The sequence below is a fragment of the Neomonachus schauinslandi genome, chromosome 14 (genome assembly GCF_002201575.2).
Source record: "Neomonachus schauinslandi chromosome 14, ASM220157v2, whole genome shotgun sequence".
Taxonomy (NCBI): domain Eukaryota; kingdom Metazoa; phylum Chordata; class Mammalia; order Carnivora; family Phocidae; genus Neomonachus; species Neomonachus schauinslandi.
Genome location: NC_058416.1, coordinates 49298445 through 49325174, shown reverse-complemented (window position 1 = coordinate 49325174; position 26730 = coordinate 49298445). Strand labels below are relative to the sequence as shown.

The following is a 26730-nucleotide window of genomic DNA, read 5'->3' as shown; positions in this document are numbered from 1 at the left end:
AATTCTCAAAAACCAGGACTGTTTGGTTACTTTGAAGTACAGGAAGAGCAGAATAAATATTTCCCTCTTTCCCTTTCCTTTTAGCCACATTCAAGTAGATGCTTTGGGGGTTTTTTGTTTTGTTTTGTTTTGTTTGTTTTTTTCCAAGAGGAGATCTCTCTTTTTTCCCTTGAGTAGCAAAATTAATTTGTGAGTTTTTATATTTTAAATATGTTTCACTGCATTGCATTTTTTCTCTTTTATGTTCAATTTCTCTAGTCCTTGGCCTATGGGAACATTTCATATTGACTCATGTCTTTTGACGTGATCCATTACCCCTTGATAGCTTCTTTGCTGTCTGTTCAAGTGCATTTCCTGCCTCAGACCTGGAATTGGCCATAATTTCAAGGAGCTTTGATTCTTTTCAGTGGGGAATGGTAGTAGAAAACCACAGTCAGGGTACTAGGAAGTGCTTATTGTATTGAATTGTCATTGCTTCTCAGAGTTTTCAGTAGACAGTGCTTGGAAATACAAATCCGAAATATTTTTTAAATGAGTTATTACTTTAAAAATATATGTCCCTGCCTATCTTCTCCATAGCCAATCTTGCTGTTAAAACTATACTAATCCTAAAGTAGTACCTTAGATTTTCTTTTAGCATGTACATGATTTTTTAAAATCCGTGTTTTTCTCGTTCTTTCTTGTCACTAACTGTAATGATCCTTTTTCTCCCTATATATTTTATTTATTTTATTTTTTTTTAAGATTTTATTTATTCATTTGAGACACAGAGATACACACAGAGAGAGAGAGCATGAGCAGTGGGAGAGGCAGAGGGAGAGGGAGAAGCAGACTCCTGGCTGAGCCAGGAGCCCGATGTGGGGCTCGATCCCAGAACCCCGGGACCATGACCTGAGCCGAAGGCAGACGCTTAACCATCTGAGCCACCCAGGCGCCCCTCTCCCTATATATTTTAAAGTTAATGTTTACTTTCTCCAGATGGTTGGTATTAAAAGTCAACTTTTAGGGGTGCCTGTGTGGCTCAGGAGGTTGGGCGTCTGACTCTTGATTTTGGCTCAGGTCATGATCTCAGGGTTGTGAGATCAAGCCCTGTGTCGGGCTCCGCGCTGGGCATTGAGGCTGCTTGGGATTCTCTCTCTCCCTTTCCCTCTGCCCCTCCCCCCTCTCTAAATTAAAATAAAATAAAATAAAATAAAAGTCAACTTTTATAAATAGCCCAAGTGTAGTACCTTGAAAATATTTGATCAAAAGAGGAATTTGTTGAGGGAGATGGTTGGGCCAATACAAGTATATCATAACTGGGGGGGGAAATAGTTTAGAGTATTAGGTAGAAGGTAGTAGAAACTCCAAATCTTAATGAGAAGTTCTCAGTCTAAGCGCTGGAATGAATTGTAGTCTCCCTGGAATCTTGAAGCACCAGGAAAGGGTGAAGGGATGTTCATTTTGCAAATCCAGTTGTTAAGTAATAAGCCTATGTTTTAAACTGCTGTTCAAGGATAGTCATAGAGTTGGGATTAGCTCACTCATTATATGATATTTTCCTTTCCTTTATTCTATTATGCTATAATAGTGTTCATTACCTTAAAAATTGGAAAATAGAAAAAAAAGATAGTTTATTTTTTTTTTAAGAAGGCTCTATGCCTAACAAGGGGCTCGACCTCAGGTCCCTGAGATCAAGAGTCATGCTCTACCAACTGAGCTATCCATGTGCCCTGAAAAAAAGATAGTTTAAAAACAATATAACATCAATAGATAAACATTATTAACACATTATTGTGTGTAATTCCCAGTTTTTTTTCTGCTTGTAACAACATTATCTTTACAAGAAAAATTGTGTTTTTAAAATTTCCAGTAAATTCATACCATATTGGGGCGCCTGAATGGCTCAGTCGTTAAGTGTCTGCCTTTGGCTCAGGTCATGGTCCCGGGGTCCTGGGATCGAACCCCGCATCAGGCTCTCTGCTCCGCGGGAAGCCTGCTTCTTCCCTCTCCCACTCCCCCTGCTTGTGTTTCCTCTCTCGCTGTGTCTCTCTCTCTCTGTCAAATAAATAAATAAATAAAATCTTAAAAAAAAATTCATATCATATTATTAATGTCAGAAATTTAGTTTTTACTTCTACCTACTTAGATTAAGTGGTCTGCCGCAGATGGAAGAGGGAAATAGAAATGAAATTGTGTTACTTTTTCAAAAATAATAGATTGGGCCATATCTCAAATCTAGTACTTTTTAAACTGGTGTAAGAAGAAAGTCAAGGAAGATACACTCTCAAGTTCATTCCTTCTTTTTATCATTTGGGTTTTAGGAAACTTTCTCTTGTCCTTAATAGAAAATAAAAACTTTTTCAGATGGGGAAAATATTGGAGGAAACTAAGTTATGTAAACATTCCTAATATTTTAGGGAGTTGATAAGAATGTTTTTGATTTCTAGACTTGCCACATAATGGATTAATGAAACATGACCAAGTCTTCCAAAGTTGGAAGCAATGGGGAGAAAAGGGTATGAACAAGAGAGTTCTCAAAATTAGGGGACATGCAGCCCATCCATCAGATGCTTTGGAGTCTAAGGGCGGGCCTATGCTTTCTCCCCTATATATGTATATTTGGTTATTCTTTGTTAAATAATTTACCCTTTGTTTATCTTTCCCTTTCATCTAATACAGTGAGGTTTGGGGTCTTTTTCTTGAGGGGAGGGGTAGTTCTATTTTATTTTGACTTTTTAAAATTGTTGCTTGGCTTTGTGCCTATTAATGCCCCATATCTTAAGCTAAAACTCCTTTTTCAGCCTTGTCTTATAGCCGTGAAATACAGAGACAAGGACAAATCAGCAAACAAACAAACAAAAATCTTCCTTGGGTTGTTTTGGTTTCGTTTTGTTTTATTTTGTTTTGTTTGGCTTGGCAATTAAGTAATACTTTATAGAGTATCCTTTTACCCAATTAGGTTATTATTGTAGGTATTTAAAGAGCTGAGGGATCTCAGTGATTAAGATAGCCTAAGAGAGCTGTTGCTATAGCCAAACTGGTTAGATTCTACTCCTGTCTTTGCCATCTCCTTTTTGTTTCACCTTGAGCAAGTTCCTTAAATTCTCTAGGCCTCAGCTCTCTTAAAAATGGAGGCAATATGTTGGTGGGGATGCGGAGAAAGGGGAACCCTCCTACACTGTTGGTGGGAATGCAAGCTGATGCAGCCACTCTGGAAAACAGTATGGAGGTTCCTCAAAAAGTTGAAAATAGAGCTACCCTATGACCCAGCAGTCACACTACTGGGTATTTACCCCAAAGTTACAAATGTAGGGATCCGAAGGGGTATGTGCACCCCGATGTTTATAGCAGCAATGTCCACAATAGCCAACTGTGGAAAGAGCCAAGATGTCCATCGACAGATGAATGGATGAAGAAGATGTGGTATATATATACAGTGGAATATTATGCAGCCATCAAAAGGAATGAAATCTTGCCATTTGCAACGACATGGATGGAACTGGAGGGTATTATGCTGAGCGAAATAAGTCAAACAGAGAAAGACATGTATCATATGACCTCACTGATATGAGGAATTCTTAATCTCAGGAAACAAACTGAGGTTGCTGGAGTGGTGGGTGGTGGGAGGGATGGGGTTGCTGGGGGATAGACATTGGGGAGGGTATGTGCTACGGTGAGCGCTGTGAATTGTGTAAGACTGATGAATCATAGATCTGTACCTCTGAAACAAATAATACATTATATGTTAAAAAAGAGAGAGAAGATAGTAGGAAGGGAAAAATGAAGGGAGGGAAATCGGAGGGGGAGACGAACCATGAGAGACGACGGACTCTGAAAAACAAACTGAGGGTTCTAGAGGGGAGGGGGTGGGGGGATGGGTTAGCCAGGTGATGGGTATTAAAGAGGGCAGGTTCTGCATGGAGCACTGGGTGTTACGCACAAACAATGAATCATGGAACACTACATCAAAAACTAATGATGTAATGTATGGTGATTAACATAACATAAAAAACCTAATGATGTAATGTATGGTGATTAACATAACATAATAAAATTTTTAAAATGTGAAAAAAAATGGAGGCAATAGAGTACTTACCTGGCAGTTAGCAGGCTCTCCACGTTACTTGTAATTGTCCAAAGAAGAATGTTTCCTTTCACATTTCTTGACAATGACAACAAGGACCACCACTACCAGTAATAGTAATAATGATAGCAGCAACTGGTAGCATATCACCTGCCTGTTAGATGCCTACCATTGTGTACGTGCTTCACACATAGCTTAAAGTTAACATTTGAAAAATAAGAATATGTATTCTGAAATCTTATCTTAATGCTTTATTTTTTTATTTTATTTTTATTTATTTATTTTTTTTAAAGATTTTATTTATTTATTTGACAGAGAAAGACACAGCGAGAGAGGGAACACAAACGGGGAGTGGGAGAGGGAGAAGCAGACTCCCTGCCGAGCAGGGAGCCCGATACGGGACTCGATCCAGGGACTCCAGGATCATGACCTGAGCCGAAGGCAGTCGCTTAACCAACTGAGCCACCCAGGCGCCCCAATGCTTTATTTTTTTAAAGATTTTATTTATTTATTTGAGAAAGAGAGGGTGAGAAAGAGCATGAACAGTGGGGAGGGGCAGAGGGAGAGGAAGAAGCAGCCTCCCTGCTGAGCAGGGAGCCCAACGTGGGGCTCGATCCCAGGACCTGGGATCATGACCTGAGCCGAAATCGAGTCGGGCGTTTAACCAACTGAGCCCCTTGAGGGCCCCAGACACCCCTTATCTAATGCGTTAGTTGTAAAAAGTCTTTGGGGATCAAGTTAAAGGAAATGTTTCTTCCTCTGTCCTGTGTACTTAGTAATTACTATAAGAGTAATTATTGTATTAATAATACAGTAACTATTAACCGTGAAACATTTGACAAAAGGGAAATAAAAACATCACAAATCAAGAAGTAGTCTCCCTCAAATTGTATTGCTTCTCCTTTCCCTTTTCAACAGAAAAAAGGAGAATTTGGAAGAGGCCATGGAGCCATTAGCAGGTACCTATTTCCCAAGCTACCCTTTTCCTTACTTCTTCAGTCCCTATTCCTAAAGCCACCAGTGAGGGAAGCTGACTGTTCTACTCCAGCCCTTTTATTTTTCTGTAGAAAAGGGAAAGGGTAGAGCATAAAGACACCAAACCACAATGGTGTGGTGGTTTGTACTTGATCCTACTTGCATTTTGAGCAATTAATTAGTGGTGCATGGGGCAATTAAGCATCCAACTCTTGATTTCAGCTCAGGTCATGATCTCAGGGTGGTGAAATTGAGCCCCACATCAGGCTCCATGCTGCTGCGTGAGGAGCCTGCTTAAGAGTCTTTCTCTCCCTCTGCCACTCCCCACCCCTTTCTCTCAAAAAGAATTATTGGGGGGCACCGGGGTGGCTCAGTCAGTTAGGCATCTACCTTCGGCTCAGGTCATGAACTTGAGGACCTGGGATGGAGCCTCGCATCAGGCTCCCTGCTCAGCAGGGACCGTGCTTTTCCCTCTCTCCGTGTGTTCTCTCTCTCTCTCTCTCAAATAAATAAATAAAAATCTTTAAAAAAAAGAATCAGTGGTGCAGAAAGCCCATATTTTGTACCATGTCTTTCTTAGAGATTTCTTTAATGTCACAAGAGTGTCTATTAGCATCTCAGAGGTCTGTAGTCCTTAATGAAAGCCTGATATATAAGTTATGCATATATATGTAGAAATTGCAAGTTTGCTTTCTTATTGTATTTGATTCAACAACTGATTCTGAAAATTCTGAAAAGTAGTTCTCTGTTTTCTGACCTGAAGTTGGATTTATTCACAGTGAATTACAGTGGGATGTTAGGCCATCTCAGGCACTGGAGATCTTTGAGATTCAGATGAAAGGAACACTGGTAGTCTGGGTGGATAATGCCAATAGTTTCAGTGACCCTAAAAATTATAGCATATGATATTAAGAATACATTGCACTAACAAGGCTTCTTCCTTGAACTCTCCCTTTCTTTTGGTAACATTGAACTGGAAATTGGGTAGCAATGAACTTGAACTAATAAAGGGAAGAACCCCATACTCAGCCCTAAAGAAGTCTAGGGTCAGTTTTATAATTCTTCACATTATCATTATCATTTGAAAAATGCCCAGTTATGTTTTCACTTGGAATAGTCACTTCCTTTTACTCTTCCAACTGTTTCATGGGTACTTCCCTTTGTCTTCCCCTGAATATTGCTAGTGCTCTTGTTGGATTATATATATCTTCTATGATGGTGAAACTTGATCACCCATTTCCTGTTGACTTAATATTTTTATTCAGCACAATATTTATTTGCTATACATATATGTATCTGTTATATTGCTCCTTAAACTATAAATTAAAGAGATTGAAATTATGTAGTCCTTCAGGTACAACTGGGCACTTCTTTATTAAACTAAAAAGATCTCTTAGAGAATATGGTGCTCAAGGTTTTCAATGATAAAAGGAAGATTACTTGTTGAGCAGGTAATAGTTAAGTAGAGGCAAGATTTCTGGGCATTTGGTGCTCTGGAGAAAGGCTAAAGGTCCACCTTTGAAGTTATTCCATTGTTCTCCACAGTTAAGAAATGCCATGGCTGTGCTGGTAGTTTTCTCCCTTCTGCAAAGAAGAAAGGTGAAATGGCTATTAAATTTTGACTTACATACATAAACTGGTGGCACAGCATATTTCTCCTGCAACCCCACCCTGTTTTGATCCCATGTGGTTCTACTGAAAAATAAATTGTTTTTGAGCTTTAGAAAATTTAAATTGTTTATAGTTATACTAATGGGGAGTCTTAGAAGCTTGGACAAAAACTTGGTATTTCAGGAGAACTTTATTTGACAGACCTTGTTGTTTTTCTTCCACTTACAGTTTTGAGTATCATACATATACTTTTGGGTATGTACTTTTTATAAGAAAGAAACCTAGTAATTTATTTCTTCTAGTTTTATAGAGATAAAATTGACACATAACATTGTATAAGTTTTATATGTACAATATGATGATTTGATAAAGGTGTATGTTGCAAAATTGTTCCTACAGTGAGTTTAGTTAACCATCACCTCATACAGTTACAAAATTTCTTTTCCTTATAAAGAGGAACCTACTAATTTAAATCCATGGCATTTAGTTTCTTATTACCTATTTTGAGAAAGGTTTGCCAAAATATAATTCCAGCTTTTCCTCACATCATAAGTATCTCTAACAAAGCTTTGATAAACTTAGCTACTCTGATGGAAATCTCTGAATACTACTCACTGCTACCAGGAATCATGTAAACGGCCTTCTTTGCTATACAGAGACACTCAGAGCTACCAAAATCTCCTATGGAGCTCATGCATATAAATCTGAGAAACCTAATAGTAAGTTTGTGCTATGCATCACCCATTCTCTGCTGAGTCATCACCACTGGGTCTTGCCTTTCTTTTCCTGCTGAGCCCAGATGCGTGCTCAGGGTCCTTCTTAATTAGTCCTCTGGGGACTCCCTCCAGAGAGTCAATCAGAGTTGGAGTTCCAGATGAAATTTAGTATCGGTCCCTCTCCTTGATGAGATAAGTGGGACTAAGATATTCTCAAATTGCCTTTCTTTTCTTTTTTAAAATTTTTAAAGTTTTATTTATTTAAGTAATCTCTACACCTAATGTGGGGCTTAAACTCACAACCCTGAGATCAAGAGTTGCACACTCTTCTGACTGAGCCAGCCAGGTGCCCCTCAAATTGCCTGCCTTTCTTTCTTTTTTTTTTTTTAAGATTTTATTTATTTATTTGTCAGAGAGAGCACAAGCAGGGGGAGAGGCAAAGGGAGAGGGAGAAACAGGCTCGATGTGGGACTTGTGGGACTCCCCAGCACCCTGGGATCATGACCTGAGCCGAAGGCAGATGCTTAACCGACTGAGCCACCCAGGCGCCCCTCAAATTGCCCTTCTTGAAACGAGATTTATCCAAGTTGAGCCTGTACTCTAGGAGTGCAGGATTTATCATCATAGCTAAATACTGAGCTCTGGTTCTGACCTTTACCAGCTGGATGATAGCAGGCAAGTCACTTGGCTTCTCCAAGCCTTAGTTTTTCATCTATGAAATGAGAAGAGGCCCTATCTACTTCAGGATACTAAGGATTAAATAAAATAATTTTTATGAACTGTTTAGTGTACTGTCCAGCTCAACATCTCTCAAACTTTTCGTCTCAGAATCCCTTTATACTCAGAAATTATTGAGTTTTGCTTATGTAGATTGTATTTATTAGAAATTAAGACTAAGAAAAAAATTTTTTTCTTTTTAAAGATTTTTATTTATTAGAGAGAGAGAAAGCACGAGCAGGGGGAGGGGTAGGGGGAGAAGCAGGCTCCCCACTGAGCAAGGAGCCCGATGCAGGACTTGATCCCAGGACCCTGGGATCATGACCTGAGCTGAAGGCAGATGCTTAACCGACTGAGCCACCCAGGTGCCCGAAAAAAATTTTTTTAAAGATTTTATTTATTTATTTGACAGAGACACAGCGAGAGAAGGAACACAAGCAGGGGGAGTAGGAGAGGGAGAGGGAGAAGCAGGCTTCCCGCTGAGCAGGGAGCCCGATGCAGGGCTCGATCCCAGGACCCTGGGATCATGACATGAGCCGAAGACAGATGCTTAACGACTGAGCCACCCAGGCACCACAAGACTAAGAAAAAATTTTAAAAGATTTTATTTATTTATTTGAGAGAGAGAGAGAAAATGAGTGGTGGAGAGGGGCAGAGGGAAAGAGAAAGAGAGGCAGATTCCCTGCTGTGCAGGGAGCCCAAGGCAGGGCTCAATCCCAGGACCCGGAGATCATGACCTGAGCCTATTTAAAACACATAGTAACTTAAAGAATTAAAATAATAAACCCATTATATGTCAACATAAAAAACATATTTTGTGAAAAAGAACTGTATTTTCCAAAAAAAAAGTTAGCAAGAAGCATGGTCTGTCTGCTTCCACATTCAACTTGTTGCAGCATCACACATCATGCAGCCTCTGAAAAATTCTCCTGTACATGTATGAGAGACTGAGAGTAAAAAAGGCAAATGCTATCCTAGTAATAAGTTTGAAAAGAGTTTTGACCTCCTGGACCCCGGAAAGGGTTTTGGTGACCTCAGACCGCACTTTGAGAAATGTTGGTGTAGCCAATAGTTAGCACCTCATGAATTGTAGTTATTATTTATATACATGGAGATTTTTGTAACTAGCAAGAACTATACAAATATTAGTTATGAGAAGTAAAGGCCACGACTTTAGAACTTCCTGCATTATACTTTCCTAAAGGGTCGCAAATAAGATTATGATTTAGATGAAGAAAAAAAACACACTTTTTAAAAATAAATACTAATAATGCATGAATGACTTCTTTGGGTTTAAAAGGTTTAAATCTTTATTTTAGGAATTTGTCAATTAAGTATATTATCATAAAGCTTTCATTTTTTTTCCCCCCCAGAGAAGCATCTCCCCCCACTGTGCCAGGGTAAGAAGATTTTAGTAGAGAGAGAAGTAACTAGAGATTTACTCTAAAAGCACTGATAGAGTTGGTATAGGGTTATGGGAGCCCACTAGTTTTAAGGAGGAGGTGTGGCCCCATTGTCACCATGTTCAGCTTCACAATTGACAGGTCAATCTTGATTTACTGGTTGGAGAACCTTAAAGCATTTATTACTGTTTGATTCTCAGATATAAGCTCCTCTAAAGGGTCTTTTTGAAATGGGTTTGGATTATAAAGACAAAAAGCAAAAGTGATGTAACAGATAAACTGATACAAATTGTCTTAAGAAATATAGGGAAAGTTCATGTATGAATCTTAACAAGATGTATGGATATAGTTTGTATCAGCCCTTCATGTACTTTGCAGATGTAGAGTCCTCTAATCATATCAATTTTTTCCTTTCTTCCTCTTTCTCTTTTGGGGGGGGGTGGTGTAGACCATGGGGAATTCATATGCTGGGCAACTGAAATCTGCTCAATTTGAGGAAGCTCTCCACAACTCCATAGAAGCATCTCTCAGATGTAGTAGCGTGGTACCACGGCCAATTTTTTCCCAGCTCTACTTGGACGCTGACCAGCATCCTTTCTCATCTGCAGGTAAGTTTCTCAATCCCACACATTTCTAGACTCCTTTTAAAAGAAGTGGAAATTCCAAATCTGGGGACCTCTGAAGTAAATTGATTAAATGTTAGACATTGCTTGTCTCCCTGTCCTCCGATATCTTTTAGAACTATGAATTTTTCTTTTGATTATTTTTCCATAAACATCTTTTTATTAACTTAGCTGTGATTTATTTGCTCACCCAGATGTAAAACCCAAGGTGGAGGATCTGGATAAAGATTTGGTGCACCGCTACACTCAAAATGGAAGCCTGGATTTTTCTAACAATCTAACAGTTAATGAAATGGAAGATGATGAAGATGATGAAGAAATGTCTGATTCAAATAGCCCACCAATTCCCTATTCACAAAAGCCTGCCCCAGAAGGGTCTTGCACTACAGATGGTAGGTTTCATTTTTGTTTTGTTTCTGATCCCTCTTTATTGTCTGGCTAGTTTCCAGTCATCGCATGTGGTGCTTAAGGCTGGAAACCAGTAATTACAGAAAGGAATGAGGAATGATTATGCTCTCACTGACATTATCTCCTATGATTTCACAGCAGGTGTCTATAAAAAAGACAGGTATTATCGTTCTATCTTCTAGATGAAGAAAGTAGGATTCAGAGCAGTTGAATGACTTCTCTGAGATGATATGTGGCAAAGCAAGCCTAGGCCCAGATCAGGGTTTTTCCTGCAAGAATACTACTATTTTAGGAACTTTTAAAGTGTCCTGTGTTGGGGCGCCTGGGTGGCTCAGTCGTTAAGTGTCTGCCTTCGGCTCAGGTCACGATCCCTCCCAGGGTCCTGGAATCGAGCCCCGCATCGGGGGCTCTGTGGGGAGACTGCTTCTCCTTCTCCCACTCCGCCTGCTTGTGTTCCCACTCTCGCTGTGTCTCTGTCAAATAAATAATTAAAATCTTAAAAAAAAAGAAATCCCAGAAATGCAAATCAAACTATATTTAAAAAAAAAATAAAAAAAATAAAGTGTCCTGTCTTCCTACTTCTTTCTCTTCCACCCTCAAAATAATAATGGATATATTAGATGTTTTATATTTACCTTTTCCATTTATTTTGAACAGTCATACAGTATAGTGTTATTTGTAGAAGATAAAAATGTACATATTTTCATAACCCCATTTTATTTTGTCAGCCTCCTCTTCCACTAAGGCTTCAACCACACTTTAAAAAGGAAATCCAAATATAAAACGTTCTCAGTATTTCATGGTTTTGATGATATCACAACTTAAAATATACTCTCTTCCCTCTGTTTAGTTTATGTGCTGTTTTCTGGGTATCCCAGCCTAATTGAGTGTAGAATCACATGGGGTGATTACAATGCATGCAAATCTTGGGGGTGAGGAGGTAGGAGGAGAGGGGTAAGATTCCAGGACATTTCTCCCTACAAAGCTTGAATTGCAAATAATCTGGGATAAACTAGAAATTCAAATGTGCAAATCCAGATAAATGAGTGTGCACTGTTTGAAAGTTTGATTTTTCTCTTGCCTTTTTTTTTCTTTTCTCTCTTTCCCTTCCTTCTCCTTTCCATTCCTTTCCTTTCCTTTCTTTCCTTCTCAAAAGAATCTGATAAACTGTAAAAAGCTCAAAATCCTTAATTCTAGTAGCCTATTTGCACCTGGGCCTGCCTCTAGCACATCATTCTTTATAAATTTTCTTCCACATGTGATTGGTTTCTTTTGCCCAGACTTAATATAATATATATCAATTTACTCATTATTGTTGGTAATATAGGCCTTTAAACCTATATTTGTGTAGAAGGTGACCGGATTGGGTTTCCACTTAGCTCTTTTATATCCATTTTTGTACCTTTTATTTAATTGATCAGTCAAGTCATACTTAACAGTTAACAACCAGACATTGAAATTATGCTTAAAATATTGTTAGATTGTCATTGAGAATCTTGTTATATGTAAGAATTAGATAGAACCAGAGTAAAAGCTTTAGGGGATAGTTTTGAAATATCAAATTTTATACCAAAAATGGGGGAGGGGCTCCCCATTTTTCCTATGTTCTGAGTGTGTTTTCAGTTTGCCTTTTGGGGGTGCTGACACTGGTATTACTAACAACCAGGTGTGGAAAGCTGTTTAGTGCACACCAAGGTATAAATACCGTGATCTAACAGATAGCAACTATTTCTTGAACTTTAAAACACGAGAACACTACTCTTATAGCAGTTATGTAAAGTGTAAGGGAAGGGTAATAGTTAATTTTAGAGAGGAAGGTTAAAACTTGGAGGTGCAATTTTCCTTGTGTGTGTGTGGCGGAGATCCCACTCAAGTATAAATTCACATTCCAAAACAACTTGAAAACACTAGTCCTACAGGTAGATTCCTACATCAGCTACTTTGGTTTCTTATAATGAATTACATGTCTGTATTTTCCCCCTTTTAATTCCCCGGAAGGTGGCCATTAAAAACAAAAAGCGTAGTTTATAATTTGATACTTTAAAGTTTGTCCATAGCTCTTTTAATATAGCTCAGTCTAAGGTAGTTCCAAGAGCCCTCTCCCTCCAAAGACAGAACAGTCCTGAAATTTTTCTTATAGAAATTGAGGGTTGCTAGAGTGGAGGCGGGTGGGAGGGATGGGGTGGCTGGGTGATGGACACTGGGGAGGGTATGTACTATGGTGAGCACTGTGAATTGTGTAAGACTGATGAATCACAGACCTGTACCCCTGAAACAAATAATACATTTTATGTTAATTTAAAAAAAAGAAAAAAGAAATGATGGTGAATTTGGGCAATATAATGCCTGGACTTGTCTTAGCATACCACCTTCCCTTTGTGGGAAATCCTCTATTTACCTAAGACTTAAAGGAAGGGAAAGCTATTTTTAGAGGCAATTTAGATAAGCAGATACTTAATACCTGATGGGCTTCTAGGGTTACCATTCAGATGTAAATTTTGGTTGCTAATTTCTTATGTAAATTATTGGAATAGTGTAGGTTCCCACCCTGCTGGGAAGCAGTTGATTGTCTAAACAGGTGAAGGGCAACCAAATTTGAGGCCTCCAAATACTGCTTTGATTACTTTAGTTTGTGTTGACAGCTGTTTCGGTAAACGGTCCCCTCCCCCGCTTAGATTACTCTGTAACCTTCCAGTTGGAGATAATTGGAGAATGCAAATCTGGTTCTGCGAAGTGAAAACCTTGGCTATTTTCTTAAGGAAATGCAGATGAAGTTTACAAAGAAGGGCCATCTGCCATTATTCCTTTTCTTAATTAAAATAATTTGCTGCAGAGGTCTAGGGGTTAAGGGAGCATTTCAGTACTGCTCTCAAAAAATGAAGCTACTTAGGGGCAAGTTGTCAAATAAATTGTTATTTGTGTGCCCACATCGATAACTTATCTTCCTTTCCCTGCATACAGTAAACAGGCTTAGATCCTTCCTTAGGGCACTCTTCCCCAGGTCTTCCAGAAGCCTCTAAAAGAAAGATTCTTTCAGGATTAGTTCAGATGTGATTCAAAATTACCCTACAGGGGAGGAATAAGGTTTCTTTTCATTTTGTTTGAGGCTTTACTTGAGATTGAATAATTGATCTTTATTATATTAATAATCTGACATATTTCTAGAGACTAGAACTACCTGCTTCTCCAGATATTTGGAACCTACAGACCTTCAAATATAATCACATTTCTTAAGCTACCCACTCTTCTTTACAGACACACAGAGCTTATTTTCAATCTTCAAAAAAACTAAATATTGCTTTTTGCATAATGTTTTTTCTTAATTGGAGATCCCTGTTAATATATTTTGTATATAATTAGCTGATCTGAATCCCAAGAATGAGGGTTTAGAGGAAACAGTTAAAAGATATCATAGCAAAAGGCCAGACCCTTGCCAGGTGAGTGTATTCTCAGAATAATTACAAACTAAACTAAGGAACTTTTTCTTGATTTTGCAACCATTTCTGGCCTTGGATTGATTTCCTCCTCACCCTGTTACTGGACTTAGCCTTGCTTTCTCTTTCTCTCTTTCTCTTTCTCTCCTATTCGCTTTCCTCTTAACTGAATTGGCCCAGTGGCTTGTGTTGGTGAGTAACATGAAGGCAAGAAGATAAAACAGGACATTGTAAAAATAGACTTTATTTTATTTTTTTAAAAGATTTTATTTATTTATTTGACAGAGAGATAGCGAGAGCAGGAACACAAGCAGGGGGAGTGGGAGAGGGAGAAGCGGGCTTCCTGCCGAGCAGGGAGCCCGATGTGGGACTCGATCCCAGGATCCTGGGATCATGACCTGAGCCGAAGGCAGACGCTTAACGACTGAGCCACCCAGGTGCCCAATAGACTTTATTTTTTTAGAACAGTTTTAGATTTAAAGAAAAGTTCAGAAAATAGTATAGAGTATATCCCTGTAGTTTCTCCTATTGTTGACATCTTACATTATTACTAATTTTTAAAAAAGATTTTATTTATTTATTTGAATGAGAAAGTACCAGTGGGGGTGGGGTGGGGTGGTGTGGAGGGGCAGAGGATGAGGGAGAAGCAGACTCCCCACTGAGCAGGGAGCCTGAGGTGGGACTCAAACCCAGGACCCTGGGATCATGACCTGAGCCCAAGGCAGATGCCTAACTGACTGAGCCACTCAGGCGCCCCTATTATTAATTTTAATAATAATTAAAGTTCATAGTTTATTTGGGTTCCTTAATTTTTACCTAATATCCTTTTTCTGTTCCAGAATCTCACCAGGATACTAAATTAGTTAGTCATCATGTCTCCTTAGGGCCCTCTGGGCTGTGACAGTTTCTCAGACTTCCCTTGTTTCTGATGACTCTGACAGTTTTAGGAATTATTGGTAAGGTATACTGTAGGTGACCCTCTACTGGAGTTTGTCTGATGTTTTTTCCCTGATTAGACTGGGGTTATTGGTTTGGGGAAGGAAGATCACAAAGGTAAAGTGACATTTTCATCATATGATATCAAAGGTACATTCTATCAACATGATTTATGACTGTTGATGTTGACCTAGATCACTTGGTGGAGGTGGTGTTATCTCCATGCTTTCCCCCACTTTCCATACTGTGGAAGAAAGTCACTATGCTCAGCTTACACTTAAAGAATGGGGAATTATGTTCCACCTTCTTGAGGGCAGAGTATCTGCATAAATTATTCAAAATTCTGAATGGGAATTAGTCTCTTCCCCCCCCCCCCCTACTTATCAGTCTATTCAGTCCTTTATATCATTATGCACTCATGGATATTTATTTTATGTTGAGTTATAATCCAATACTACTTTACTTTGTTCCTCAGATTGTTCCAGTTTAGGACATTGGAAGCACCTTCAGTTGCTTCTTGTGCCCCTTTTATATATTCTCATCATTGTGGCTTTTTTTTTTAAGCATAAAATAGGGCATTTTCTCTTTTCATTGCCATAAACACCCCTTAAAATTTTTTTAAGGAGGAGAGTAGTAGAAAACATGCTTTTAGAATCCAGTCATTGTTTAATAATTATTACTTTCGACCTCTAGGTGTCCTCATATCGTAAGTGGGAAAACCCTGAAAGGCTGGAATACTGAAAACTATTTGTATTTCTTAATTTGGGCAGACTATGTATTTCTCTTTTTGCCGCAGAAATCATTCTGAAATCATCTTTCTTCTGTAGAAAATCCTGCTTTCTTCAGGTGTTCTCCACACTATGTCTTCTTGACTCCGTATCTGTTAAGCCCAGAACCAAAATTGTACTTTCCCTCTTGAGTTCCCTTTGCTGCATTGTACTGCTTTTAGAAATCTCATCAGAAAAACCATGAATTTTAAGGTTTCATCAGCAAGTATAAGGTAGGTGGGTGCCGACAGACCATGGCTCACAGGCAGGAGCTGGTGTGGAAAGTGCCTCCTGGGATTCAGCTGGAAAAGTTGGGTAGTAGGTCTTAGCCAAAAAATAGGCAAGGAAGAAACAATAGGAGAGGGTCCTTCTACATCAGACCAAGGGAAGGTGAAGCATTATGTGTGAGTTAGATGTTAATGTCAGTGATGGGGGCACCATCAGTTTAGAGTCAAGACAGGTTTTAGTCCCACCTTTTCCAGTTACTATTTGAACTTGGACCATCTTAACCTTTATGGGCCCTCGTGTCCTCATTTACATACTAAATAGATTAGTGTTACCCCAAATTTCTTTTATAGTAATATGTAGTCTTTTGAACTCCTTAGGAATTTAAAACCTAATTCTGTGGCTATGTGGCATGTGATAAAGAATCGATTTTAAGTAGAAAGTATTTATTTTAGACCAGTATGTTAATATACTCTGATCTTATTCATGCATATGAGAAAAAAATTGTCTACATTTAATTATTCAGTAATTGCTGTTTAATTTATTCAAAGTTAATTGTGTAAGAAAAGCATATTCATTGACAAATTCAAAAATAAAATATTATAGCTTTTCAGGGGGCTAAGTATATTTAAATGTTTCCTGGCATCAAAAAAAAAGGAAGTCAAAATCTACTTTTAATACCCAAATTTTTGAATTTTTATATTTTAGGATTAAAAAGGTATAGTAGCATATTTTTATAATTTTTGCATTTTTGCTCTATATGATGAAAAGGTTTCAGGCTGCTGCTTGCAGAATTTCTGCTCCTGAAAAGGCTGCAGAATGAGGTCAGCTTTTCCCTTTTACATGAAAAGCCAAATTGGATTATAATCTCTAAATTTTACTTTTGACATTGCTTTTTTTCTTTTTTGTGTGTGTGTCCTAGAAACATATTGGTGCATTTTATATAATTTTATAGTTTAATGAGTGGGGTTGGGATTGAATCTAACTTTCATTTCTAGCAAGAGCATCTTTAGACACATTTGTAAAATGACTGCTTATTTACACAATCAGTGCTCCCTGAGCTTCCCATCATTAACCAGCAGTGTATTACAAGTATAGATTAAGTGACATATCAATACATATGGCTGATAATAAAAACAGTTGTGTGGGGGTGCCTGGGTGGCTCAGTCGTTAGGCGTCTGCCTTCTGCTCGGGTCATGATCCCAGGGTCCTGGGATCGAGCCCCGCATCAGGCTTCCTGCTTGGCGGGAAGCCTGCTTCTCCCTCTCCCACTCCCCCTGCTAGTGTTCCCTCTCTCACTGTCTCTCTCTTGCTGTCAAATAAATAAATAAATAAATCTTTAAAAAAATTGTGTGAAGATCAAAGCCACATACTGATATGGGGTTCAAACAAATGAGTCCTGAGTTCATTCAGCTGGTTTTCACTATCCTTTTAAGTGTAGCAGGGAAGGCCCTCAGAACATTCTGTTTTAAAACTAGGATATTAGAATGATTATTTATTAGTCTTTAGAAACTGGTAATGGTATTTATTTGAGTTTGACTTATAATTCCAAGTATCATGGAATACCTTTATAAATCCCTGGGAGTGTGATAACTACCTGTTGGGAGATGCTGAGATGATCTTTAGGTTCTGTATAGCTATGATGTTCTAAAAAGCTCATAATTTGCAAATTCATATAAATTGGTATAGATTCATCATTTCTTCTAGTCCATTCCTTCTAATGTGGTGTGAGTCAAAGTTGTAGAAAGGTTGTATTACTACTTCTTAGTGACAAAGACAGCTCCCCAAGCATCCTGTTTTCCATCAATAGGTAATCATAAACCTCTCATCACTGAATTTATCTATACCTTTTGGGAAGATATGTGGTCTGCCTTTTGGAGCAAGTCATGATGAAGGTGCTATTTCTTAGGGAAATGTGTTTCTAGGTTTACTGTCTACACAAATTAATAATTCCTTTGATTAAAGAAATTAGTGTTTCAGCACTTTAAAATGCCTCCTAGATTTAATATTTTAGAATTTGGTTAAATGTCTATGCTCACCTCTCATGGTTTAAGATCTGGATTATAATTGTTCTTAGCTTTTCTTTTGCCAAGTTGAGTAGTATATTTTTTTGTCTGCTTTTGTGTGTGTGAGAGAGAGAGAGCACACAAGCAGGGGGCATGGCAGCAGAGGGAGAAGCAGGCTCCCCACTGAGCAAGGAGCCCGATGCGGGGCTCGATCCCAGGACCCTGGGATCATAACCTGAGCCGAAGGCAGACACTTAACGACTGAGCCACCCAGGCGTCCCTTTTTGGCCTGTTTTTATATAGTAAACTTCCCATCTCTTACATCCCTGACATTACTGAGCTCATTATGTAACCTTAGACAAGCTCCCTAACCTTTCTGAGCCTCAATGTCTCCATCTTTGGAAAGGAGTTGGTAATTGTTGAGAGGATTAAATAAGATAATCTATGCAGTGGTTAGCACTGTACCTGGCTTATGTTAAGTGCTCCATAAGTTTTTCTGCCATCGATACCATCATCATCATCATTTCCCCACTTTCAAACCTGTGAGTCCTGTCCCTTAAATGGGGAGAGGGCAGCAGAATTTTTTTAGGGGTTTTATGTATCCATAGTTTCCAAAAAATGTTTGTAAACTAAGTAAATAATATGATTCACATGTACAAATTACTATTTTTCAAATACATGTAGGTGATATTGTGAATAATAAAATATAGATTCATTCAAAATTGTTAAAGAATTCACAGTAGCACTCTGCTATTGTTTTTCTCAGTTCACAAGCACTAAAGTTAAATTTGAAAGTTTTTAGTGTTAAAAGGGGACCTGTAAGCTTGAAATGGTTGAACCCCATTGTCATATCATTTTAGTCTTTCTTCTGTTGACTTCTGCCAATTCCATTATGTCTGCTTTTGAGATTTGATGAGCCAAACCATATTTTGGATGTTGTTTTCTTATTATTTCTCATATACTAACTGATCGCATCCAATTGTTTGTTGGCATTTGGTTAACATCATACAGTGAATCGATATTGGAAGAATTTAGCATGGTTTATTCCCTACTTTGTATTGGGCAATAATGATGGTCTCTTCAGGTTTGTCTGCGGAGAGTTATATGTCCATGCTTCATCTTCCACAACTCTCTGAAATAGTATTTATCATACTTTTATTCACCCTCTTTTGGTTGCAAGTGAACCCCAACCCAACTGAGATTAGCTTTAGATAGAATGAAGAAGTTATTCAAAGAATTCTTAAGCAAAATGTTTCGTGGTCAAACCATGGGAAAAGCACATATACTGGGCTTCAGGGGCCCACATGCTGCCAGAATATTCCCCCTGAGCCTCCCGTCTGCTGACAGTGCTGACAGACTTCTCTCACAAGGCAAGAAACTGAGCTGCCACAGACCGAACTAAGCCACACTCTGGCTCCATGTTCAGAATTCCTAGAGAAAAGGCTTTGAATGGCTTAGTTTATGTCAGGTGCCTCTAACTAATCAACTATGGTGGGAAAGGCAGGATATTATAGTGGCCAGCTTGGACCAGGTGCCAGTTCCAGTCAGTCTAGAATATCACAATTCTCCAAGAGGAATCATGTAATTAGAGTTCAGGGAGGACTGATTTTCTCCCAGAAGATGTAACATGGGTGCTTTGCCTCAGAAAATAGCTGTCCTCTCTAATATTGTTTTGTGACTATACATTTTGCTCCTTATACATTTTGTTCCTTATACATTTTTTCAATTAACTATAATGCGAGCTCTTAAAGGAAGGTATATTTGTTCAACTCTATCCCCCGGCCTATGGCAGCACCTGTTGCAAATGATTTTTAATAAATGATGAACTAATGAATTAGTGTAATATGTTATGGTACATAAAGTGGTTATGTAAGGTTTTGTCTGTGTTGTCATGTTGTAGCTCATGAAGATTGTCCTCACAGTTCTGGGTTCTAGTTCTGGCCATTCATTTATGAGCCACCAAACTTGGAGGTGCAGCCTCCCCGTGTGAAATGGAAAGCCTCTCTCTTCTATGACAGTCACCATTTACAGAAGTGAGCTTGCATTGAAAGTATAAAAATACTGTATTATATGCACATAAAAATTACATACATTTTTCAAAGTTTGCTGTGTATATTTATCATTTGTTTACTTGTGGATCAGAAAATATAAAAAGTCATCAATGTTGACTGAACGCGTCAGAAATACCTCCTTTTTGTGTCTTTTCGGCTCCCCTCAGAGGGGCACATATGATAGATTTGTCTCCTGGTTGAAGTATATGGACTTTAAATTTAGTCCTTAATAGTGATTCCCACAGGTAAATCCACTCTCCAAATGGGTGATAAGAAGATAGAACCTTTCCAAACATTTCACTGTGTCCTTTTTTACCGGTTTTTAGGTTTTTGTCAAGCGGGAAAGGATTTGCGTTTGGTATCTCTGTGTATGGAACAAATTGACATCCCAGCAGGATTCCTCCTGGTGGGGGCCAAGTCTCCCAATCTTCCTGAACACATCCTAGTGTGTGCTGTAGACAAGCGATTTCTACCAGATGATCATGGGAAAAATGCACTTTTAGGTGAGTATTCCACACTTATAAAATTCCTTCTAAGATGAGGGAGTTAAACTACAAGTTTATTTTAAATTATCACAGAATTTTCTTTTAAAAAATAACAGAATTAGGTGGGAATTCTGTACTTTAACTCAAGTATGAAACATTTTTTTCTTTTAGTAACTTCTTTTTTTTTTTTTAAATCTTCTTTTTTTAAGATTTTATTTATTTATTTGAGACAGAGAGAATGAGAGACAGAGAGCATGAGAGGGAGGAGGGTCAGAGGGAGAAGCAGACTCCCTGTCGAGCGGGGAGCCTGATGCGGGACTCGATCCCGGGACTCCAGGATCATGACCTGAGCCGAAGGCAGTCGCTTAACCAACTGAGCCACCCAGGCGCCCTCTTTTAGTAACTTCTTAAAAATTACCTTTTATCTTTTATTCATTCTCAAAACACCCACCTTGAAGAGACTTTTTTAAACCAGGCTTAATGGATGGCATGAGATTTATCAAAAATTAATACTTTGGGGGTGCTTGGGTGGCTCAGTCAGTTAAGTGTCTGCCTTTGGCTCAGGTCATGATCCCAGAGTCCTGGGATCAAGTCCCATGTTGGGCTCCCTGCTCCACAAAGTCTGCTTCTCCCTCTGCCTCTGCCCCTCCCCCCTGCTTGTGCTGTCTCTTTCTCATGCTCTCTCTCTTAAATAAATAAATAACAATATTTTTAAAAAAATAATACTTTGTGAAGCGAAGTAGGATTCACTCTTTATAGAGTCATTGATTTGGACCTGATGTCAAGTCAACTCTCAATTATTCAATTGTGGATTATCCACTTTGTAAGTTATTGCTAGTTTCTCCATACCACCCATTATTCCTAACTACACTTGATTGATGTGATTCTCATTTTATATTTAGCATGAGTTCAACCAAAATAACTAGGAATAGATATATGATGTAAAATATATAACTGTATCTCAGAATTGTTTTACTGCCTGGTGTTAGTTTGGGTCTGTGCTTTTTTTCACAACCTAGCTTCCTTACATCATGGGAAATAGAGTGGATTTATTTTTTAATTAATTTTAATAATTAAGATAAGATGTCACATGAGCTTTGTTGCTTTCTTTACTGCTGTGTTTCTCTGGAGTTTCTCAGAATTTCTCTAACTGTAGATGCCATCAGATAGATGCTTTTGGCACAAGTAACAATAAAAATGAAAAAGAGAGGAAAGGGCAAAGAATTCAAGAATTGTATTGGTTCTAAGCTGTTTTTGTTTAGTTTGATGCATTTTTCCTAGTTATACAGTATTATTGGAAAGTTTAGAAATACATACATCAGTATCTTGAGTCAGAAAGTAACCCTGCCCATGCTTTATAAAGGTTCCTTGTGTTATAATTCAAAGCCTTCTCTTGGTTCATAGGAAAAGAAGTGATGATTTCCATAAGGCTTTCATAAAAAGTTGTTAATTTTCTTTTCTTTTAGTGATTTTGAGCAGATGGTTTAACACGGAAGCCTAATGGTAAAGTTTACACATTGGACTACATTAGCAAAGAAGTTTCCAAGTCTTCAGTTGTTCACTCATTTATCCAACACTATGTGTTCCAAATGTTCTGTGTGACAAAAATCATGGTAGGCTGTTCAGAACTAGTAACCTAGTTGGCTTGTGCTGTAATAATTTTAGGAAACTTCCTTTTAGCATTTTAAAAGCATCATATCAGGGCACCTGGGTGGCTCAGTCATTAAGCATCAGCCTTCGGCTCAGGTCATGATCCCTGGGTCCTGGGATTGAGCCCCACGTCTGGCTCCCTGCTCCGCGGAAAGCCTGCTTCTCCCTCTCCCACTCTCCCTGCTTGTGTTCCCTCTCTCGCTGTTTCTCTCTCTATCAAATAAATAAATAAAAATCTTTTAAAAATAAAAAAATAAAAACATCATAGCATCAGGGAGCCTTGCTGGCTCATTTGGAAGAGCATGCAACTCTTGATCTCAGGGTTGTGTGTTTGAGCCCCATGTTGGGTGTGGAGATTACTAAAAATAAATAAATAAATAAACTTAAAAAAAATAAAAGCATCGTAGTGTCATCAAATGGAATAATTGATATGTGGCTCTGACCACAAACAGAAAAATCTCTCATGATGCCTTCTTATTCAATGATTCTTCATGACTAGAGGAATCCTCCTAGAATATATCATAGAAAGGACACAACAAACACTATCAGAATAATAGATTTCATAATTATAGGTAATCAGGTATATGAGATCCAGGACGATGGGTATTGGGAGTTGGAACTGAGGTTAAAATGCCAGATTTACCACTTAGTACTTTCAGAACTTGAGCAGGCTACTTGTCAGGTCTCAGATTCCTCATCTATAGAAAGAGGCCAATGACGCCTACCTTGCAGGGTTGTAAAGATTAAATGGTGATGTTTATAAGGCACCCATCAAGCATAGTGCCGAGAACAGAACACTTGTTCTTTACATGGTAGTTATTCTCCACTCTGTCATATTTATTCATACCCTTATAGAAATGGAATTTTGCTTACTTTCTCTAGCCTTGTGAATGGACATAATGTTTTACTAACCACTTTCCAATTTGAAAGTGTAATACAACAAAATGGTTGAAGTTTTCTCTTAGATAAGTACATTGTTGAGATTTTTATATGTTCAATCTCTGTTGTCTAAAAGTTAATATCCATCCAACATTCTTACTGATGATAGATTATTTTATTTTATTTTATTTTTTTAAGTGTTTTATCTATTTATTCATGAGAGTCAGAGAGAGAGATAGAGAGAGGCAGCGGCAGAGGGAGAGGCAGGCTCCCCGCCTAGCAGGGAGCCCGATGCGGGACTCGATCCCAGGGCCCTGGGATCGTGACCTGAGCCGAAGGCAGACACTTAACCATCTGAGCCACCCAGGCGCCCCGATGATAGATTATTTTAGTATGCATTAAAATATAGTGGGAAAAAATGTTAAGCTTCAAATATACTAGAATCTCAGTGAACACCAATATCAATTTGTCTAAATTTTTATATAAATTTTGCAGATTCAAAAGACTGTGGGGAAATTGATTAAAAAATATATTGATCCAGGGGTGCCTGGGTGGCTCAGTCAGTTAAGCGTCTGCCTTCGGCTCAGGTCATGATCCCAGAGTCCTGGGATCGAGTCCCACATCAGGCTCTCTGCTCAGGAGGAGTCTGCTTCTCCCTCTCATTCTCCCTCTGTGCTCTCCCTCTCTCTCTCAAATAAATAAATAAAGTCTTTAAAATATATCTATATTTATATTGGATCAATATATATATTGATCCAGCTGGCAGTTCATTCATGTGTCCCAAATCTACCATGCAATTGGAAGACTTGATTGACAGAAAAACTAGAAAGGAAATTTGGCTGTAAGAAGCACTATTTTTTCTGATGATAACAACAAGAACTTTGAGCAGATAAAATCTCTCTTGAATGAAGGTTAGTACTGAAACAATACAGAGTTTTAAAAATGAGCTGTAGAATTCTCTCTCTTCAATATTATTAATTCTCATCATTAATGTGCCATTTCTGTTCTTTGAAGATTATCTAGTTGCTTTGCTTTTCTTCCTACTTATGCTCTCTTGCTTTTCACCTCAGAGAATAGGCAAAAGAAAAGATAAAAGACAAAACCTCACCTCCATAATTTGTTAATTCTAATTCTCACACTAATCTTTTATGAACTACTTGGATCTATCCAATAGATCTACTTGGATCTATTGGGGGGCACTGTTTTAATTATTTTTGCTGAAGTGTTCTTATATCATTTTACTGTATTTGGGTGCTACATCGCCTTGCCAACCAGACACTTTTCCATCAAGGCATGACGATCATACCACAATGTAAGTTACATGGAGGCAGTCGTTTTGTCTGCTTTGTTCCATGCTGAAAACCTAGTACCTGAAACAGTGCCTAGCACATGGTAGAGTACAAGTATTTGTTGGATGGATGGATGGATTTGTTGGATAGATGCATGGATGCATGGAGAGATGGATGGTTAGATGGCTTGGCAACTTGGTGAACTAGGTGGCCACTGACAATTTTTTTTTTTTTGACCTGTAGCTCTAAAGTATTGGACAGATAGCCAAATGCTCTCAAATGCAAACCATCTCTGAATATATTTTAAATAATTTATGAAATTATATCAATGTTTATAATTCTATAAAGTAATAGTAATAAACTAATTACACAGAATTACTAATTGTATGTAACTGACCAGAAATTACAACTATCTCTGTTTTTCCAGTTTCGCACAATGCCTGGTATATAGGTAGATACTCAATAAACAATTGCTGAATAAATAATAATAAATTGGGCTGCCATTCCTAAATGCTTGGACTTGATTGTCAGCATTCTGAGATTGGTACATTGTGAAATATTCTGTCTTTAATCCTGGGGCCTTTCTCTTCTCTTTTTCTGTATCTTTGTTAATTATGTAACAGGTTGTTTTGGGGTTTAAAAAGAGAGTATCACTTCATCAGTAAACTTATTTTATTTTATTTTTTAAAGATTTTTTATTTATTTATTTGAGAGAGAGAAAGAGAGAGAGCATGAGCAGGGGGAGGGACACATGGAGAGCTGCTGATCAGGGAGCCCGATGCGGGGCTCCATCCCAGGACTCTGGGATCATGACCTGAGCTGAAGGCAGATGCTTAACAGACTGACCCACCCAGGTGCTCCAGTAAATTTATTTTAAGTTAGTTATTTTAAAATAAAAAATTTATTTTAAGTCACTACATAGCAGTACATATGTTGTGCCCTCATCAGTCACAACGAGAGGAACTCACACTCTTTCTGTGCAACTTTCCTCTGTGTATTGGGAGTTGATTTCCAATTGAGCAAAGCATGGCCTGTCATTCTCTTAGCCCTCTCCATTTCTTCTTTCTGTGTGCCCTGCTCTAAGCAGGTCACTGAAGGTTTTATTTTGTTTGATTAATCTGAGTGAGAATTGTTCGGATGTTAGATCTAAAGGAATACTAAGCTAGTTTGAGTACAGGGAGGTGAAGAAAGAGGAAATGGGACTCTCAGCAAACTCATGTGAGAAAGTACAGCCTGATCTCATAGAAACTGGAAAGTTGGCAGTATCTGGGTTTGCCCATCACTGTCCACACTTTCCTATCTGCAGACCAGCTTCCTCTTCACGGTTCTCAGTTTGTGCTCTCCCATCCCTTAGCTGACAGGCGGTTGGACGTACCCCCAACTTGGGTTCCAATTTTATAAGACCTTACAAATCCAGGGTCTAGTACCCTCTGACTGATTCTTTTTGTATTTATTTTAAAATTCCAGGAGATTCTGACTGTTGCAGAGTGGGTCAGATATTAGCACAGTCTAATCAGCTGTGGCCATGAAGGCAAGTCCACAGGGTGTGTAGGGTAGAGAACCAGGGCCAGCAGATTCTCTAAGAAGGGATTGTGTGGGAAAGGAATCATGGACATCTCTAGGACCAAACTTTTTGATATTTTTATGTCAACCATATGAATTCTATCACATGATACTATCCACTCTGTTTCCTTAACCATTATCCTTTTAAAGCAGAATTTAAATTACTGTGTCTTTATAAATAACTTTGCTAAAAAAATTGGGTTTTTTTACTTGAAATTAAGAAGTTATTGGGTCAAAAAGACTGAATATCTCTCTACTTTTTTGTATGTAAAAGTATTGTTATCAGTTTACAAGTTCACCAGTAACTTTGGTTTTCCTTCTTTCAGGGTTTTCTGGAAACTGTATCGGCTGTGGAGAAAGAGGATTTCGGTATTTCACGGAATTTTCCAACCATATTAACTTGAAGCTCACCACCCAGCCAAAGAAGCAGAAGCACTTAAAGTACTACCTAGTCAGAAGCTCCCAGGGTGTACTGTCGAAGGGACCTCTTATCTGCTGGAAAGGTAGCACCAACCTCTGGGAGAAAAACCGAAGGGAAGGGAATGAGGATGCTACAGTAATAACAAGTGGCCAGTACAGGGTTCAGAATTCAAGTATAGATAAATCTCCCAAGCTCAGAAGGCTATCCAAAGATGTAAAGCTCTCTGACAGGTTATTTGACTAGCTTCTTCCTATTTTTAATAGAGACTGTCTGGGTTTAAAAAAGTGCATGTCTCTTTGTCTCTTGGGAGGGTAGAGGGCAGACAGACTCTTTCCAGCTCTTCTGTCATTTAGAGAGGACCTCAAAGTGTCATTTTCCTAGTTAGATGCTCTTTCTACTTTAGGTTCTTTGGTAATTCTCATGCATATATAGTTTTCTGTTTTCATTAGAACTATGTATCCTTTAGAACAAATAATGCTTTCTTCACAAGACCTGGGGAAATGCA

At 38.4% G+C, this 26730-nt stretch overlaps 1 protein-coding gene across 1 annotated transcript in view; it reads left to right on the top strand.

Annotated features, from left to right (window-relative positions):
• Positions 1-9939: 9939 nt before the first annotated feature.
• Positions 9940-26730, top strand: part of GREB1L (GREB1 like retinoic acid receptor coactivator) — a 130209-nt gene continuing 113418 nt past the window's right edge. The window contains exons 1-4 of the mRNA XM_021686242.1: positions 9940-10096; positions 10306-10503; positions 20265-20441; positions 26131-26307. Coding sequence (XP_021541917.1) covers positions 9940-10096; positions 10306-10503; positions 20265-20441; positions 26131-26307 — 709 coding nt within the window. The remainder of the gene's footprint in view (positions 10097-10305; positions 10504-20264; positions 20442-26130; positions 26308-26730) is intronic.